The sequence below is a fragment of the Salvia miltiorrhiza genome, chromosome 7, assembly GCF_028751815.1.
Source record: "Salvia miltiorrhiza cultivar Shanhuang (shh) chromosome 7, IMPLAD_Smil_shh, whole genome shotgun sequence".
Taxonomy (NCBI): Eukaryota; Viridiplantae; Streptophyta; class Magnoliopsida; order Lamiales; family Lamiaceae; genus Salvia; species Salvia miltiorrhiza.
In genome coordinates, this window is record NC_080393.1 from 31286439 (window position 1) to 31302953 (window position 16515).

General features: G+C 38.8%; 2 protein-coding genes across 2 annotated transcripts; one reads left to right on the top strand and one right to left on the bottom strand.

The window, feature by feature from the left end:
• The first annotated feature begins 3292 nt into the window (after positions 1–3292).
• On the top strand, positions 3293–13877 carry LOC130995934 (protein ESMERALDA 1-like). The gene is made up of 10 exons (XM_057921442.1): positions 3293–4053; positions 4917–4986; positions 6169–6236; positions 6332–6420; positions 7312–7509; positions 11199–11403; positions 11485–11652; positions 12187–12354; positions 12465–12655; positions 13151–13877. The coding sequence occupies exons 1-10, from the start codon at positions 3691–3693 to the stop codon at positions 13311–13313; spliced, it is 1683 nt and encodes a 560-aa protein (XP_057777425.1). The 5' UTR covers positions 3293–3690; the 3' UTR covers positions 13314–13877.
• A 125-nt stretch (positions 13878–14002) lies between these two features.
• Positions 14003–16054, bottom strand: LOC130995972 (WUSCHEL-related homeobox 6-like). Its single transcript, XM_057921500.1, has 4 exons — positions 15774–16054; positions 15426–15695; positions 14769–14845; positions 14003–14416 (listed from the first exon to the last, which is right to left on the bottom strand). Exons 1-4 carry the CDS (start codon positions 15889–15891, stop codon positions 14069–14071), a joined length of 813 nt encoding a protein of 270 aa, XP_057777483.1. The 5' UTR covers positions 15892–16054; the 3' UTR covers positions 14003–14068.
• Between the last annotated feature and the right edge of the window lie 461 nt (positions 16055–16515).

Below are 16515 nucleotides of genomic sequence, written 5' to 3' on the forward strand. Positions count from 1 at the left end.
TTTTCATCTCTTTCAATATTAATTATAACATTTTTTCTCCACTATCAATACACTTAACAAATTTTTCTTGAAATTTGTGTCATCCCCTACTAGAAAGTTATTTGGGGGACGGAGAGAGTATATTTTTCAAATCTAGTCGTGATATTTTCTCAGTTGTATTACAAATTTAAATATATGGTATACCTAGTACGAAAGAGGATTACTTGTACCAAGCGTGCCTGACTTGTACCAAGTATTGCGCGCTAATGTTTGAGGTGAATGGTACGAATTGGTCTATTCCGCTATTTTTACCATTGGTGCCAAGAGACGAATAGTACGAAAGAACCCATTTCAGTCGTACCAAGTGTTGCGTGCTAACTCTTAGGACGAATGGTACAAAAGAATACCAGTCGTTCCAAGTGTTGCTCAGCACACTCGTGTAAAAAGAAAGAAAGAAAAAAAACCTGACCAGAAACTTCGAAGCGACATTTGATGCATTAAACGATCTCTTTTGATTCCAGATCCTACAATACGATCTCTTCATTTTTTAAAGAGCTTTTTTGTGGCCAACTGTATTACTTCAATTGGAGTTCTATAGAAAAAGTTATTACAATTATACGAAAATTATCAGAAATAATAGAGGTGACGACGTGGTTATGACGACAGTCGAAAAAATTTGCTGAATTTTGGCGAGGCAGATAGTGCTTTTGCTGGGTTAGATGGAAGCGTTGGTTGTCGATAGCGGTGAATCAGAGAAGAATATGACTTGGCGTAAGTGTTGATTGCCGATGGCGGTGAATCAGAGAAGAATATGACTCGGAGTAGGTGATGGTGGCGACGCCGCCTAATTTTTAGAGGACGATAGTGACGGCCGATGAGAAGAAAGAGAGTACCGAGAGAGATGGGGAAGTAGAATAGAGAAATGAGAAATGCGTTTCAAAATACAAATTTAAATTTAAAATGAGTTTGAGGGCATTTTCATTCGAAAATCTAAAAATTAGTTAAAATTTAATGAAATAATATTGGTGAAAGATTATTGATTCTTATTATGTTCAATGGCTACCTCAAAAATCATTTATTATACAAAGATGGAGTCTTGAAACCTAAAATATACCTTAATTATTACTTCCATCGTCCCACGAATTTTGACACGTTTTTCTTTTTGGGCCGTTCCACCAATCTTGACACGTTTTCATTTTAGATAATAATTATTACCTTCTCTCTCCTACTTTATCACTTTTATTACTCTCTCTCTCTCTCTCCTACTTTATCACTTTTATTAGAGCACCGACAACGCCTTACTCGATAGGCTACTCGAGTAAGGCGTTGCCTTCGAGTAGGTGCGTTGCGGGGGGGCGGTACTCGAGCAATACTCGAGTCTTCGAGTATGCTCGAAGGGGGGGAGAGGGAGGGCGCGTGCAATGCACGCGCCCTAATTAAAAAAAATAGATAAATTCAAATTTAAATTCGAATTTTGACTGCTTTGTCTTGATATGCGTGCTTTGACCGACCGTTTCCAATTTTTTTTTCTTCTTCTCCTCTTTAAAAAACTCCAACTTCTCCATTTTTCTTCACACCTCTTCTTCTCCAATTTTCTTCTCCTCCATTTCTCTACAAGATTTTTCTTCCGTCATGGATCCACACAACCCTTTCTACGATCCAAATTGGTGCCCCGATCTCTCATCCGATTATCATCCCGATATGGGAGGAATCCACTTAGCAGAGTGCCTCCCAACCAAAGAAGGGCGGCTGGAGGAAGGAAATGGCCACCAAAATCAAGCACGACAAGGAAGGAAGGATCCGTCATACTTACCTTCCCGAGCATACAGATCTCATCGTCCAAATTTGGGCGGAGGAGACCAACGACGCCATCCGTGGGACGGATCAGAAGGGGGAGGCGTATTGGGGCCGGATCCGCGCACGTGTGAACCCCATCCTCGGCGTCGACCTTAAGATCAAGCAACTTCAAGGCCACTGGTCCCGGGTGAGCGCGGATGTGCGTCTCTGGGAAGCTATTTGGGTGGAGACGCGCAACAATTGGCCCTCTGGTCATTCGGATGATATGCTTCGTGACAAGGCCCAAATGCTCTTCAAGGCTCGAAGCCCACAAAGGGCCTCCTTCAATTTCTGGAACGCGTGGAAAGTTCTCTGGAACAATCCCAAGTTCAAGTCGATGTACCTCGTTTGAGACGTGCATGCCTCCAAGAGGACAAAGACTACGGAAGAGGGCGGCTTCACCACCTCGGCGTCGGGCGAGGAGATCTCTTCTTCCCGGCCCATTGGCAACAAGGCGGCGAAGGCTGCAAAGGGGAAAGGGAAGGCAGCAGCGTTGCATACGAGCTTGGAGCCTCCACCGGAAATAGTGGAGAGGTTGGACAGGTCCGACCAGCAGATGAGGGCATTCACCGTCCAGTACCAGCGGAGGAACGATATCAGGGAGAGGGAGCTCGATATGCAGCTCCTGAACGCGGATACGACGCACATGACGGACGCACAAAGGGCATTGCACGCGTCCATGGTGGCCGACGTGCTCAGGCGTCGTGGTCTAGACTAGGATTTTAATTATGTGATTTTAACGATGGGGTAATATGATGTTTTAGGTGTTTTTAATTTTTATGTTATTTTTTTTATGTTTTAGGTGTTTTTAAATTTTTATGTAATTTTTTTTTATGTTTTAGGTGTTTTTAAATTTTATGTTTAATGGCGTATTTAACTATTACAAAAATATGTTATTTAAATTATGCAATAAAATTTAAATGAAAAACATAAAATCAAAACTAATGTTATCAAGTAGGCTATCAAGTAACCCCAATGAAGCACTACCTACTCAATAACACAACCACTATCAAGTAGACTATCAAGTAACCCCATTGCGGATGCTCTTACCTTCTTTCTCCTACTTTATCACTTTTATATTTTATTAACTACACACTTAAAACACTAATCTACAACTCCTTAATTTCCGTGCCGAATCCAAACGTGTTAAGATTCGTGGGATGGAGGGAGTATATACTTTTTCTAGGTTTTTTTTTTTGAGAGATACTTTTTTATGATTATTATTTATACACACTCTAGAGAATTTTCACGTATAATAATATCAAACAAATTGAAAATCAATACATATCGATAGAGATGTAGATTTACTTTTTTTTTATCCGTTACAATAAGTAATTCCCATTATTATAAATATTTAATATGAAAAAATATCTACTTATTTAGTAGAATTCGTAAGTCTCGTTTATGTTTTGAGAAGGCAGATTTGGTTAAGAATTACAAATAACGTGCACTAGAAAACATGGTGAAAATGTGTGAGAAAATAGTTGAATAAGACGAGTGTTTTTGAATTAAAAAGGAAAAAACAAGAAGAAGAGCGCTAGTCCTTAAAATCGAAGAAGGTTAAGGAAAATGGAGAGTTGACTCGCTTAAAAAGGTCAAAATCAATTTCTCTCTCTTGAATTTCTGCCATCATCCTCTAATTCTATCATTCCCCCTACTGTCTGTTGTCCTGTCTGTCCATTGTTCCAAGCACGTGCGTCCCTCTCTCACGTCACGTGCACCACCACCACCTCTACAGCTCCTCCCTCTCTCTCTCTCTCTCTACAGACACACAGACCACCACGCCTCTCTAACATCATTATCACCATTTGAATCATTCTTCCGTTTGGAAAATAATTATACAATCATCATTGCTATGATGTGAAGAAAAGCGCGATGCACGCCTACAATCGGCTCCCGAGCAGCGGACAAAGCAGCCCCCAATCCCCGCCCTCGTCGCCGCTCAGCCGCTCCCCGCGCTACCGCCACCGCGGCTCCAAATCGGGCCGCCCGCCGCCCAAGACGCTCGCGCAGCGCCTCGTCTGGATCCTGCTCTCTTTCCTCCTCAAGCGCCAGGGGATTTTCCTCTTCGCGCCTCTTCTCTACATCTCCGGTATGCTCTTCTACATGGGAACGGTGTCGTTTGACGTCGTTCCGGTCATTAAGCACAGGCCTCCCCCCGGCTCCATCTACCGGAGCCCCCAGCTCTATGCTAAGCTCCGCCCGGAAATGGACTCCGATAATTCCTCTGCGGATGCGGTTAGTTCTTCGCCCTCTTTTCAATACTTTTTTTTTCTTTCGAAATTTCCTTTTTTGGGGGTTCTCTCTTTTGCGGAAATTAAATGCTCTCAAGAGTTTAGACATTATGATTCAGATTGATAGTGACTTTACATTTTCTTATTGATTTCGACACCTCAGGTTCTTAGTACTCAGTAAGTATGCACGATAGATTTCATTTCAGCTATAAGCCCAAATTGTATGCAATTTATTATCTGCTGAACTCCCGACATATGTTTGGTAATCTGTCACCGGCATTGCTATATTGCTTCAATATTGATATCGAGGAATTTTACAGTGTTTAGACCCCTTTTTTCTCAGGACAGTTGTTTTCCGCCAGCTGTGCATTGTTGAATTTGATTTGTTAAGCTAAAGTACTCTATTTCATGTGCCAACATCTCACGTTAGTGTAGCTTTGCAAATTGCCTTAGTATTTTGCTGTTTGCACTCCAGAGCAGAATAAGTTTTTTGCTGATCTAAAATTCATAAAAGCGTTAGGCTAATTGAATGTGAGGTTATGGGTCACACAGAGGTTTTGAGGAGTAGTGATGTAGGACAGCCAGTATGTTTATAAGACCCCGGATTAAGGATTTGAAGCAACCACTTGGTTTGTATACATTCCGGTGAACTAGACAGAAGTTCATACTCTGAAAGGGCTTTCACCATTCTGATTAGCAAAAGGGCAATAGTGTTATCAAGTAGATCTCATGTTCTTCATTTCATTTTATAGGGCTTTCATATGTATGCTTGTCTTTATATGGTGAGAGAAATTTTAAAGCTGTATGGTTAAATGAAAGTTTTCGATCTTTTATTTCCCTCATGCTGAATGCTGTTAATGGGTACAGATATCAACTATATGGAAACATTCTTATAAAGTTGGTGAATGGAGACCATGTATCAGCAAGTCTTTTGAAGGTATGGAACTATCTGGAGCAATATTTACAAGTTGAATTATTATTACTGATTTTCTCAAAATCAGACATTCGGCATAAATGTATGTAGCAGCATAGTCTCATATTTGGGCAGTTTTAGATTAGTATTATCTGAAAAAAATGCTGACTTTAATCAAAATAACTGAAGCTATTCACAACATTTTTCCACATACTGTATTTGGAGTTCATTTTTTGTTTAGTATAATAAGTTAAAAGTTTCTGATGTATATATTGAACATTAGCTCAGTTTCATCTTTTGATTTTTGCTCTTATAGTCATAAGAATATGTGTAAAAAGCATGAGAGGACTGATAATTAACAGGAAGGCTTAGTAGTAGCCTTCTTCTGTGGCACACTGTCTGCAATCTCTGAAATGGCAATGTGCAAGAATAACATCATGGGAACTCCTAATCTTCATAAGAAAAGAAAGAAAAAACCTGGTTGGTTTCAATTCGTGGTATTGCCTTCATGTTACACATCTGAATTCTGGTATCACTTTCTTTCCCTTGCTGAGTGCTTGTGATGTACAAGGACTTGTTTTCTGATGCCTGCTAGTTAGTGGGATTGATGCATCTATCTAAAGTGTAGAATCCAGATGTCTGATGTTTATATCTCCAAGGAAGTAATGGGTACACAAATAAAAATAACATTGTTTGTCTGACCATAATTGTCATTGCTATTAATTGTCCAAATAACTACGTCACTGCTACGTGATCAGTCAGTTTTATGAATACGACGACACTGATATATCATTCATTTGCTGTATCACCACTTTCTGTATTCCACAAATATCATGGCCCACAGTTCTTGGTTCATTTATACTCAAACTGCTTTTCTCCGGTGGAGTAACTTATGCATATGGTCTTAAGGATCAATTAACACTACAATCTGTAATATATCCTTCCCCCTACCCCAAAGTCCAAAACCCCAAAATATAAAATAAAATAAAATTAAAACAAAGTAATCACAGTCTGTTATTCTCTCTTTTGATAAGTGACTCTGCATCAATTTGTTTGGCATAATTTATTTTCTCCTGCATTTATATGTCCTTTTGACTTCTTTTAACTTCCAAAATTTGTGGTACCATAATTGTTTGTTTCTCTTCCTTTTGGTTGAGGTTCATCTGAGAGTATCTGAATTTTTCAATAATTCTTTGGCTACCTCAGGCTTACCAGAGTCAAATGGATTTATATTTGTCGAGGCCAATGGTGGTCTAAATCAACAAAGAACATCGGTACTTTTTATCTCTGTTTTGTGTTTATACTTTGTGATGATATTTTTGTACTGTGGGCTGAGCAGCACTCGTTATCATTTTCTTGATGTTTCCAGATATGCAATGCTGTCGCTGTTGCTGGCTACCTTAACGCAACTCTTGTGATTCCAAATTTTCATTATCACAGTATTTGGAGAGATCCGAGGTGAGTAACACAGTTATCAACTGTATGTGGCTAATTAGTTAACTAAAATGTTTCCTTATGTTTCTATCACACTGATGCAAATATGAAATTTATGTTTCTATGATTTGTGCCACATTACATGTGCATTCATTTGATTTATCATATCTTTCTAAGTATTTATTTGGTTTGGTTGGTGTTATTAATGAATATTGGGAAACATAATTAATCACATTAAATTTCTTTCTTTCATTGCATCTATTGGTTATAATTGCTTTATTTTTCTAAAGACATGATATGGCTTGTATAACATACATTCTGGGTTCACTTCCCGTGATTCGCTAAGAGATTCCAAACAAAAAAATAAAGTAGATAGAGCTGTTCTATATTGGATCTCCCTTAAGACTTAATTATTGTTTGAGCTTTATTTGATTCTTTCTGATCCGTTCTTAGATACACCTTTAACTTTTGTTGGGCTTGATCACTGTGTGGGTGAGCCTTTTTCAAAGTAAGGTACTAAGGTGCAAAAGTATGACCTTTTGAGTTATAGGTGGTCACAAAATAAATGGATGCACTCTTTCTCCACCTAGGATTCAAGTGGCATGTTTCATTTATGTGAGGCCTATATACTTATTGTTTCTAAAATAACCGTTGCTTTGATAACATTGAGTTCTCATAAACATAACTTCAGCCTTTATTATGAGATCAGAAAAATAAGCAGCTAAGTGTCTGGGAAATGTGAATGGGTTATATCTGTTGAACTTTTGAATATTTAGGCTCTTAATTTTGATTTAAAAGGTTACTTTCATATGTTGCCTTGGACCATAGTTTAAATGCTTGTTGCATTTTCAATACATGGATGACATATTTTTCATTCTAGAGAGCGAATGTCTAATACTGCTGTTCTATGTCCAGCAAATTTGGTGACATATATGATGAAGAATTCTTCATTAAAACCCTTGAAAATGATGTTCGGATAGTTGGAACGATCCCTGGGTACATAATGGAGCGGTTTGACCATAACATGAGCAATGTATACAACTTCAGGATAAAAGCCTGGTCGTCTATCAAATACTATACAGATACAGTTCTTCCAAAGCTGCTTGAAGAAAAGTGAGTATTTCCCCTTTCTTGTGTTCATTTCTTTGCAATTCTTAGTCAGTCTCCATCACACACTTCTTAATGGTTTAGAACAATGTGTTTTGATGTCTGACTGACTAATAGGAGTAATATGGATCTTCATAAATACACATTTTGAGAAGTTTCTTTGTCATTATGAAGAGTTGCTAATGCTGTCTATGTTATATGCTTATACGAGTGCTTGGAACTCTATTAGTGCTGTATTTTTATTTTTATTTTTATTTTTATTTTGAGAATCAAAGGTTTATATTTCATATCAAATGAAAAGTTACACCAATCCTTCCAAATGCCAAGGAATAACATCATAGAACCTCTAGCTAAGTGATGAGCAGCAAAATTCAGGGTACGTCTGTTAAACTCAAAAGCAATATGTCGTGCATTGCTCATCTGCAAAATGTCATCAACAATAACAATATTTCTCTCGAATTCACCCACCACCCTTTTTCCATTGAGAGCGTCCGTGAGGTCTTGGTTATCGTTGCCCACCAGAATATGATTGAAACCGTGGTCCAGAGCAAGCCTTAAAGCCATTCGAATTCCCAGCCCCTCCAGCATGGTAGTAGTACTGCCTGCTGCTGCTGCTGTCACCTCTTTTCCCGCAAAGATTAGCTTTCCATCCCTATTCCGGAGCAAAATAACTGATGCCAATAGCGGACAGAGAGATAACATGGATGTCCGTATCAAGCTTAAACCAGCCTGGGGGTGGTGGAGCCCATTCCTTCTTGTTGGTCACCTCCGTCTGTACCTCTCTTTTACGTGGTTGTTTCTCGGTGTCTGAGTTTTACTCCAAGCATTAGCCACAAGGTCCAGGATCGCCTTCTCATCCCACTGCTTATCCTCATGGACCACCTCATTTTGTTAGCACCAGATGTGCCAAGCCATCATCCCATTCAACTGATTAACCTCCCGCGGATACTTTCCCAATCAGTACATAACAAGCTACAAAGAGATCCAAACATACTAACCTCCTGTAAACGGACCGCACACACCTTCCACACATGTTGTACCACTCTGCATTGAAGGGAGAGGTGGGTATGATTTTCTGCATCTTCCCCAAACAAGCGACAAATGGGATCCAGTGCAATGCCCCTTCTTGCCAGATTAGTCAGGGCTGGCAGCTCCTCATGGAAAGCCTGCCATAGGAATCTGCGATCTTCAGGAGAAGATTCAGTTTCTACAGCAGAGACCAGAAGAGTAGTGTCCCGAGGAGCTCGCGGGAGCGCGGCCTTCCTCCGCAATCAGCCAAGACGCGGCCACTCGGTACGCTGACCGGACTGAGGAACGTCCACCTTAGGAAAGCACCCCAAAGCAAACAGTCCGGAGGTAAACGAGTGCTAAGGAGCACTGAGAGTATACAGTCATCATCACCCGGGAGTAGAGCCCGCACGGTGCTCTCATCCCATCTCGCCTCACCAATTATGAGATCAGAACTTTCCATGAGCTTCGGCCGCAATCGGACTATTTGGCTGTGTACGGAAGGGAGAGCCCCCACCCACTTATCATTAGTCATGTTATTAGATTCGCCATTGCCCATGAACCATACCATCCCTATCTCAATCAATTTCTTAGACTCAACTAAACTTCTGCAAAGGTAAGTTGGTTGGTAGCTGACGCAGGCCTCAAGGGTATCAACATGGGAGAAGTACTTAGCCTTGAGCACCTTACATGTAATGGTATCCGGGTTTTGAATAACTCCCCACAGTTGCTTTGCTAACATAGTGAGGTTCAAGCTCCGAAGGTCTGTGAAATCTATCCCACCGTGCTCTTTTCTTCGTTTCAGCCCTTCCTAACCAACCCAATGAATCTTCCTCTCCCTCTCTTTTGATCCCCAATAGAACCTAGCCATCACCATTTCAATATCATGCAGAACCTCCTACATAAATAAAAAGCAGCTCATCATGTAAGTTGGCATAGCTTGTAGCACTGCTTTCTCCATAACCTTTCTTCCTACTTTTGTAAGAAACTTTTCCTTCCACCCTTTACTCTTGTTCTCGACTTTTTCGAGGATAGCAACAAAAATATACTTTTTCAATTGTCCGATTTGCGTGGGGAGCCCCAAACACTTGTGAGTGTTGGTTGCATTTAGGGTTTCCAAAACCAAACAAAGGTCCTCTCTCTTATCCTGGGGCACTTTCAAGCTGCATGTAATCTTGGATTTCTCGCTGTTAATTCTTTCACCCGATGCCATCTCATATTTCTTGCTAATCCTGAATCACCATGAGTTCACTTCTGTTTGCCCTAAAGAATATGATGGTGTCATCAGCGAAGAGGAGATGAGTGATCGGCGGTGCGCTTCTCGCCATTCGAACGCCATGCACCCTTCCCTCCACCTCGGCTTGCTCGATCATGCGAGAGAAAACGTTCGCACAAAGGAGGAACATATAGGGTGAGATAGGATCTCCCTGCTGTAGCCCTCTTTCGAGCAAACTCGTCAGACGGCCTCCCATTAACCACAACCGAGTATGTCACTGAGCGAACCAGACCATGACTTTGTTGATCCACCTAGTCGAGAAACCTATCCTCTTTATGACTTAGGAGATCTCATTCCACACGGTTGTAAGCTTTGCTAAGATCCTGTTTCAGCGCTATAAAACTATGTTTCCCATTGTCTGTTGTTCATCGAGTGGAAAATGTCTACTGGTGCTATATTTGACCTGCAATTCACGTGAATGATCATTTGTTCTACAGAGTAAATTTGAGTTTTATTCCACACTTTAATAATTAAACATTATAATGGCTTTCTGAATCTGAATCACTGTAGATATCTATTGCAGAGGCTATAGCCAGGTAAAGGAAACCAAACTGTTCCGACTTTTGGGTTGATTAGCCTAGTCTTTTGAATTTGCCATTTAGCCAGTGCCAATTTGGCAAACTCTTTGATCTGATCATTACATATCATCGAAATCTTACCACCGCCATCCCCTATACTGATACCGCCACCATGACTTCCTCATATCAGTGACCTCCCAACAACTCTATCTCTCCGCCACTGAAGGTAACTTCTAGCTGTAAGACAAGAGAGACAAAAATCCATGGAAATATGGGCATCACATAATGTATGCAGTCACGAAATTTTGACTGGGATTACAAATTGGCCTAATTTTCACTCAATAGATCATCTTATTGTTAAATTGACAATTTCAATGTATTTTTGGCTAGAATACGAACAAGTTACAAAATTTTGTTTTTCTCAGCAATTATTCCTATTGCAAACATTGGTACCAGCTGCTGGTTTAATTCTTTTCTCTTCATTTTTAATGAGGAACTTTTACATCTTTATTTTGTTCGTTCTTTCTTTAAATCTTTTGGTTCATTGCATGACCAAATCCCATTGTAAATGCATGTCGACTTTTATTTTAGTGTCATATGTGGGAATGGATATCAAAGATGGTGCTCATATTGCAGCTTCGAGTTTCTGAGTCGAACTTTGTCTTGAATTTCATTTTCATAAGGCCATAGATTATTCTTATCAGATGCTTTTTCCTTTCTCTCTTCTAAATTTACTTTTTAATTGGAAGTGGATATTGAATGGAAATCATCATTTTCCATACTACGCACATTAATTTTCTCATTTCAAATATTCCTATTCACTTCTGATGCATAAAAAGTTTCAATTCATTCTTCAGTTTCAAAGTTGTAACCTTTGTAATTGACCATCTCAGGATTATAAGGATTTCTCCTTTTGCAAATCGATTGTCATTTGATGCTCCGCCAGCTGTACAACGACTTAGATGCTTGGCAAATTATCAAGCTCTAAGGTTTTCAGACCCGATATCAAGTTTGGGTGAAACTTTGGTTGCAAGGATGAAAAAGCTCAGTGCAAATAATAGTGGCAAATATATCTCTGTGCATCTTCGCTTTGAGGAGGTTAGTTAGGATGTGAAGGCAATTTCATTAACCTGAGATGATGGGATAAATATTTTCATAGCTGATCACCTTCTTCTGTAGGACATGGTTGCATTTTCTTGTTGTGTATATGATGGTGGAGACAGAGAAAAACTAGACATGGATGCTGCTAGGGAAAGAGGTTGGAAGGGAAAATTTACTAAGCGTGGAAAAGTCATTCGGCCTGGAGCCATCAGATTAAATGGGAAATGTCCATTAACACCTTTAGAGGTACTATATTATATAAAGCTGTATGTTCTGAATTCTCACTTTTCATCTTTTTTCTTCATGTGAGTTTGTTAAAGTCGTCACTTTTTTTGGTTCTCTAGAATATGATACTTTTGTTTCAATCATTTAAATAAACCACTTGTTTTTCTCCTCTCTTCCTCTTTCATGGGGCCTTCTCTCATCATGAAAATGTTCATACACTTTATGTTTTATCGTAGAGGTTAAATAGCCTAGAAGTATAGCACAGTGTGGTGATTCAAGATTCGTCTGTTGTTGAACATCATGGACTTAATAGACTGTGTGCAGTGTACTGTGATTTCGTGATCTGTATTGTAACTGATGTGCAGTTGGAAAATTCTGAAAAAAAATATAAGGATTAAATTTGATCCTTGTCTTCGATGTTCTAAGATCTGCTTTTGGATTTTTCGTTTTTAGAAACTTACTTCTGCATTTCTGAGTGAAAAACAAAATTAATGAGTGTTGCATAATTTTGTAACACCTTATATTGTTATCTCCTACTGATGTTTTATTGATCAGGTAGGTTTGATGCTCAGGGGAATGGGCTTCGACAAAAGTACATCAATCTATTTGGCATCTGGAAAGATATATGACTCTGAGAGGTACATGGCCCCATTATTGGAAATGTTTCCGTTACTACAAACAAAAGAGATGTTGGCATCTGCTGAGGAACTGGCTCCATTCCAGGTGTGAAGAAGAACTACTTTTCTATATAATTTCTTTCTTTTGATCTGTTGTGATGTTCCCATTCTTGTTCACATTCTGTTATGCATTTTGACTCCATTACTTATTTCCAGAATTACTCATCCAGAATGGCTGCCATAGACTACACTGTTTGTCTTCATAGTGAAGTTTTTGTAACAACTCAAGGTGGAAATTTCCCTCAGTTTCTTTTGGGGCACAGAAGATATTTGTATGGTGGTCACTCCAGGACAATTAGGCCTGACAAGCGGAAGTTAGCATTATTATTTGATAATCTAAATAACGGGTAATGCATTTTTCTTCTCAATTTGTTGTTCAATTGTTTGCAACATGTGGAGGGTTAGTGCTGGTTGTGCTTCATCAATTAATTTTAAATTTTATACTGTTTCAACTTTTAATAGTGAAATCTTAAGGGATCCATAAACGAGTTATGAATTGGTTTCACACTTTCCCTAGGATTAGAATTTATTTTCTAGGAAATTCGTTGCACAGACAAATGAAACCGAGTTTACATTAGCTGCACCTGTAAGCTTACTGCCATTGTGTACTTGTCTGCAGTCTCCATTGACGACTTAAGTTTGTGCTTATGGTTTTTGTCTTGTTCTGTTTACATTCTTTCTGCTGTAAAGATCAAGGGTAAATGCCAATAGTTTTATCACAGATGAGAAGAGTTCCTCTTACCTTTCATTATTTTGTCTACTTAATCGTCTCCATTGATTATGATGCTCTCTCTTAAGCATGTCCAAGATAACTCAACATTTCTCTTGGATGGTTTCCCCAGGTGGAAAAGCTTCAAGCGTCAAATGCTAAATATCCGAAGTCATAGTGACTCGAAAGGTATTGAGCTCAAAAGACCAAATGACTCGATATATTCAGTTCCTTGTCCAGATTGCATGTGCAAAGTGAACAAGACCGAGGATTCAAGATCATCATCTGCAACGTAAAGGGGTCCTCCCGTTCCCTTTAAGTTGTGTGCACATGTGGCTGCTAACCCGAGATCTCGATTCTGATTCTTTGATTTTTTAGCTCTCCCTCAGGGAGAGGGCGCCACTCTGCTTGTGGATAGTGATTTGTAGGAAGAATATGATTATTAGCAGGGTATTCATCTGCATCTTTTTGTGTACGATGCAAAGAGTAGGTATAACCGTATAACTTACCGGAATAGCACGAAAAATCGCCCTACGTCAAATTCTTCAGCTTAGCTACTGCGTCATCTGACTCAATTGTGAATCAATCGACTCAAGAAGCTCCGACAAAAGATTGTTTGTGGAAGAAGCTCGGACATGTCACTCACGTCCTTGTTTGTATTGTACATTAGTGGTTTCAGCTGTACACCACCCTAGAGCAGGATCGACATTATACATCATCAAATTCATTTAAAAGTGTTGTAAAATACAATGCATTCATCCCTCCCTTGAGATATGTTCTCCATGTATCAATGCAGGAAAAAGGAAAAAGAAACAGTTGATTGCATGTGTTGTAAGAAAGTTGTGCAGTGGTTTTGATACTGTTGTGCAGTGTCTGGTTTCAGTTAATGTGTCGCTTTCTTGCTTCAGATTCTGTCCAGATTTTGTGGTCGGGAAACTGCCAGTAAAAGACAAGATTTGGTTGGTTCTGTATTGGCTAAATTACATGAGTTTTCAACTTGAAATATTACTGCAAAAACCAAAGTTACACATAAACATGTTTTCTCACTGCCTCAGTTTTTTGTCGGAAGAAACTCAAAAAACTGATTAGGAACTAATTTAGTTGAAACATAAACATGGTCCATCTCTTTCTTAGTGGAACTCAAACCATTGGCACTCACTGGAAAGAGCTCGAGAGTTGGATTTTCTTCGAAATCATCCAGGTTGCAGATGTTGAGTGGGTAGCCATTTTCTTCTTGGCTTGGAATTTTCTGATGGATAATTTTTGTGTTGGGAGAGATGCTTGAAGATGACAAGTCCAATGCTACTCTGTCTCTGCTATTTGCTGTTTCACTCTGTTGCTGCAATTTCAATTCTGCCCAACTCTCTCTTTTACATTCTTCCACCTCTCCTCCGTAGTACTGCAAAACAATATAAAAAAAATAAAATACCTCGACTAGCATGTTTAACAATGTATAGACCTATCACTATCAAGAACATGCATGGTATTGTAGCTTCAATTTGAATAAAATATTGTAGTATATGAGTAAATAAAGATGCACTCTGTCCTAGAAGTTTGAATCTTTTGATGACAACAGCTCCAACAGAAAGCATGACAGGGCAGCTTTTGGGGCTCATTCTTTCTCCATCATACAAAAGGGTAGTAAGATTTTGCATTCAACCTTGTGACCTTCATGCTACCATAATAACATGTCTCCTAAGTCAAACATTCTCGACTTTTGTGCACTAAATAATTTTGAAATATAGGACTACCTTTGAAGCTGTGCTGCAATTTGACATTCTACCCACTTTCTTAGGATGCTCCATTTCCGAGTATTTCCTGCTTAATTCTGCAAGCTCAAATCATGCTTTTGTCTTCAGAAAATCTTACTTTTATTAAAACAATATACATATATCTATGTAAAAAGAATTTTACATACAATATGTCCATATACTTATTGTATTACTTGTGTGGGGGTCTAGTAACATTCAATTTAGTTTTCTATTTGGAATCTCGATTTTTGTAAACCTTAGCTAGTGTGCCATCAACATCATCAACATTAACACACCAACTGTTTTCAACGACGATAAAGTGTTAAACTATCTATTTTCGCAAACATGCATGCACTACAAAAATAAGGGTACCATATGATCTACATATACGTACCTATATAAATTAAAAGAGCATTAATTGTTTACAAATTTTGTTTTGTTTTGTAAATATTATATATTTGATTTAAGGGCAATAGTATATTACACATTTTCTATATAAAAAAAAGTATTAAGGACATTAATTATGTTAAACTAAAATCATGCTAAATGAGATGTAGTTGGTTGCAAGTGAGAGTCCTAGCTACCAGTACATCCAACTTGTTGCATTGCAACTTAAAAATGAAATAAAATAAAGTTGTAAAGCAAATAAAAGGTGACCTGATTGTTTAGTGTGATTGTCTTTGGCAGCCAAGAGCTCTAGCTGTCGACGTTTCTTCTGTCTGTCTCTAGCTTTGTGATTTTGAAACCAATAAAACACATTTTTGCCTTCGATTTTTCCAAACCTTCGGAGCTTGGCAGCAATCTGCTGGATTTGTTCAGCAGATGGCGTTCGTGTTCCACGCCGATACATCTCTTCAAGCGCCTGCACTTGCTCCGGCGTCGGATTCCATCTCGAGCTCACCACCGCCGCCCCTCTATTATAATCACCTAATTAACACAAACATATTTTCATTTAGAGAGTATTAACATTAATTAATAAGAAAAAAGATGAAGAAATGAAATTACTCCATGGTGATGAGGATGAGTTGATGAGTTTAGGGTTGTGAAGGGAGCAGAAAGTGTGGTTGAATGGGCGAGGCATAAGAGGCCGAAGCAGGCGGGGATGGGGATGTGTCGACGACATTATATTCTACTTTTTTGGAGAAATGAGGTTTAATTTCTAACTATATTGCGTGTGTGAATAATGGAGAAGGAGTGTTTGAGAGATAAGGACTAGACTGAGAAACAATTGCACAGATTGAAAAGTGAAAATGAAGGAGGAGAGAAGAGTTGTATGTAAAGGAAGAGAGTTATAGATGCAACTTCAGTTGACTAAGCATACGACATGCCATATATATATATGTGTGTGTGTGTCTTCACATTCGGAACAGAAGAGAAGAGAGGAAGGTGAAAAGGACAAAAGGGAGCAGAGAAAGTTGGATGCATGATGTGAAATTCTGGGAGATTTTTTATGCTAAAAGCGACGTGACAATGATGAGCTTATGACGATTACTGTCTCATTCGGATAACAAAACCTACCCCCTTTTTTTTTCTTCTTCTTCTTTTTTCACCATTTCCTAACAAAAATAGTCTCATAATTACCCAATTCAAGGATCAACTTTCTTCTACTTCTAATCTACGTTAATCATCTCCCATCCTTTTTATATTCCCTAATTCACTACCTGCTTATCTAAACCATTTCTTGGAATTCAAAACCAAAAAAAATCTAAACCATTTCCTAATAAACCATACCTATTTTGTCAAAGAA

What these genes read in the sequence shown, in the direction of transcription:
- LOC130995972 (XM_057921500.1), bottom strand. Translation starts at nt 15,891, where the DNA reads ATGTCGTCGACACATCCCCATCCCCGCCTGCTTCGGCCTCTTATGCCT. An exon ending in CAATCACACTAAACAATCAG is followed by an intron (nt 14,846 to 15,425) that starts GTCACCTTTTAT and finishes TTGAGCTTGCAG; the next exon opens with AATTAAGCAGGAAATACTCG. An exon ending in ATTGCAGCACAGCTTCAAAG is followed by an intron (nt 14,417 to 14,768) that starts GTAGTCCTATAT and finishes ATTGTTTTGCAG; the next exon opens with TACTACGGAGGAGAGGTGGA.
- LOC130995934 (XM_057921442.1), top strand. Translation starts at nt 3,691, where the DNA reads ATGCACGCCTACAATCGGCTCCCGAGCAGCGGACAAAGCAGCCCCCAA. An exon ending in AGTATTTGGAGAGATCCGAG is followed by an intron (nt 6,421 to 7,311) that starts GTGAGTAACACA and finishes TTCTATGTCCAG; the next exon opens with CAAATTTGGTGACATATATG. An exon ending in AGGAACTGGCTCCATTCCAG is followed by an intron (nt 12,355 to 12,464) that starts GTGTGAAGAAGA and finishes ACTTATTTCCAG; the next exon opens with AATTACTCATCCAGAATGGC.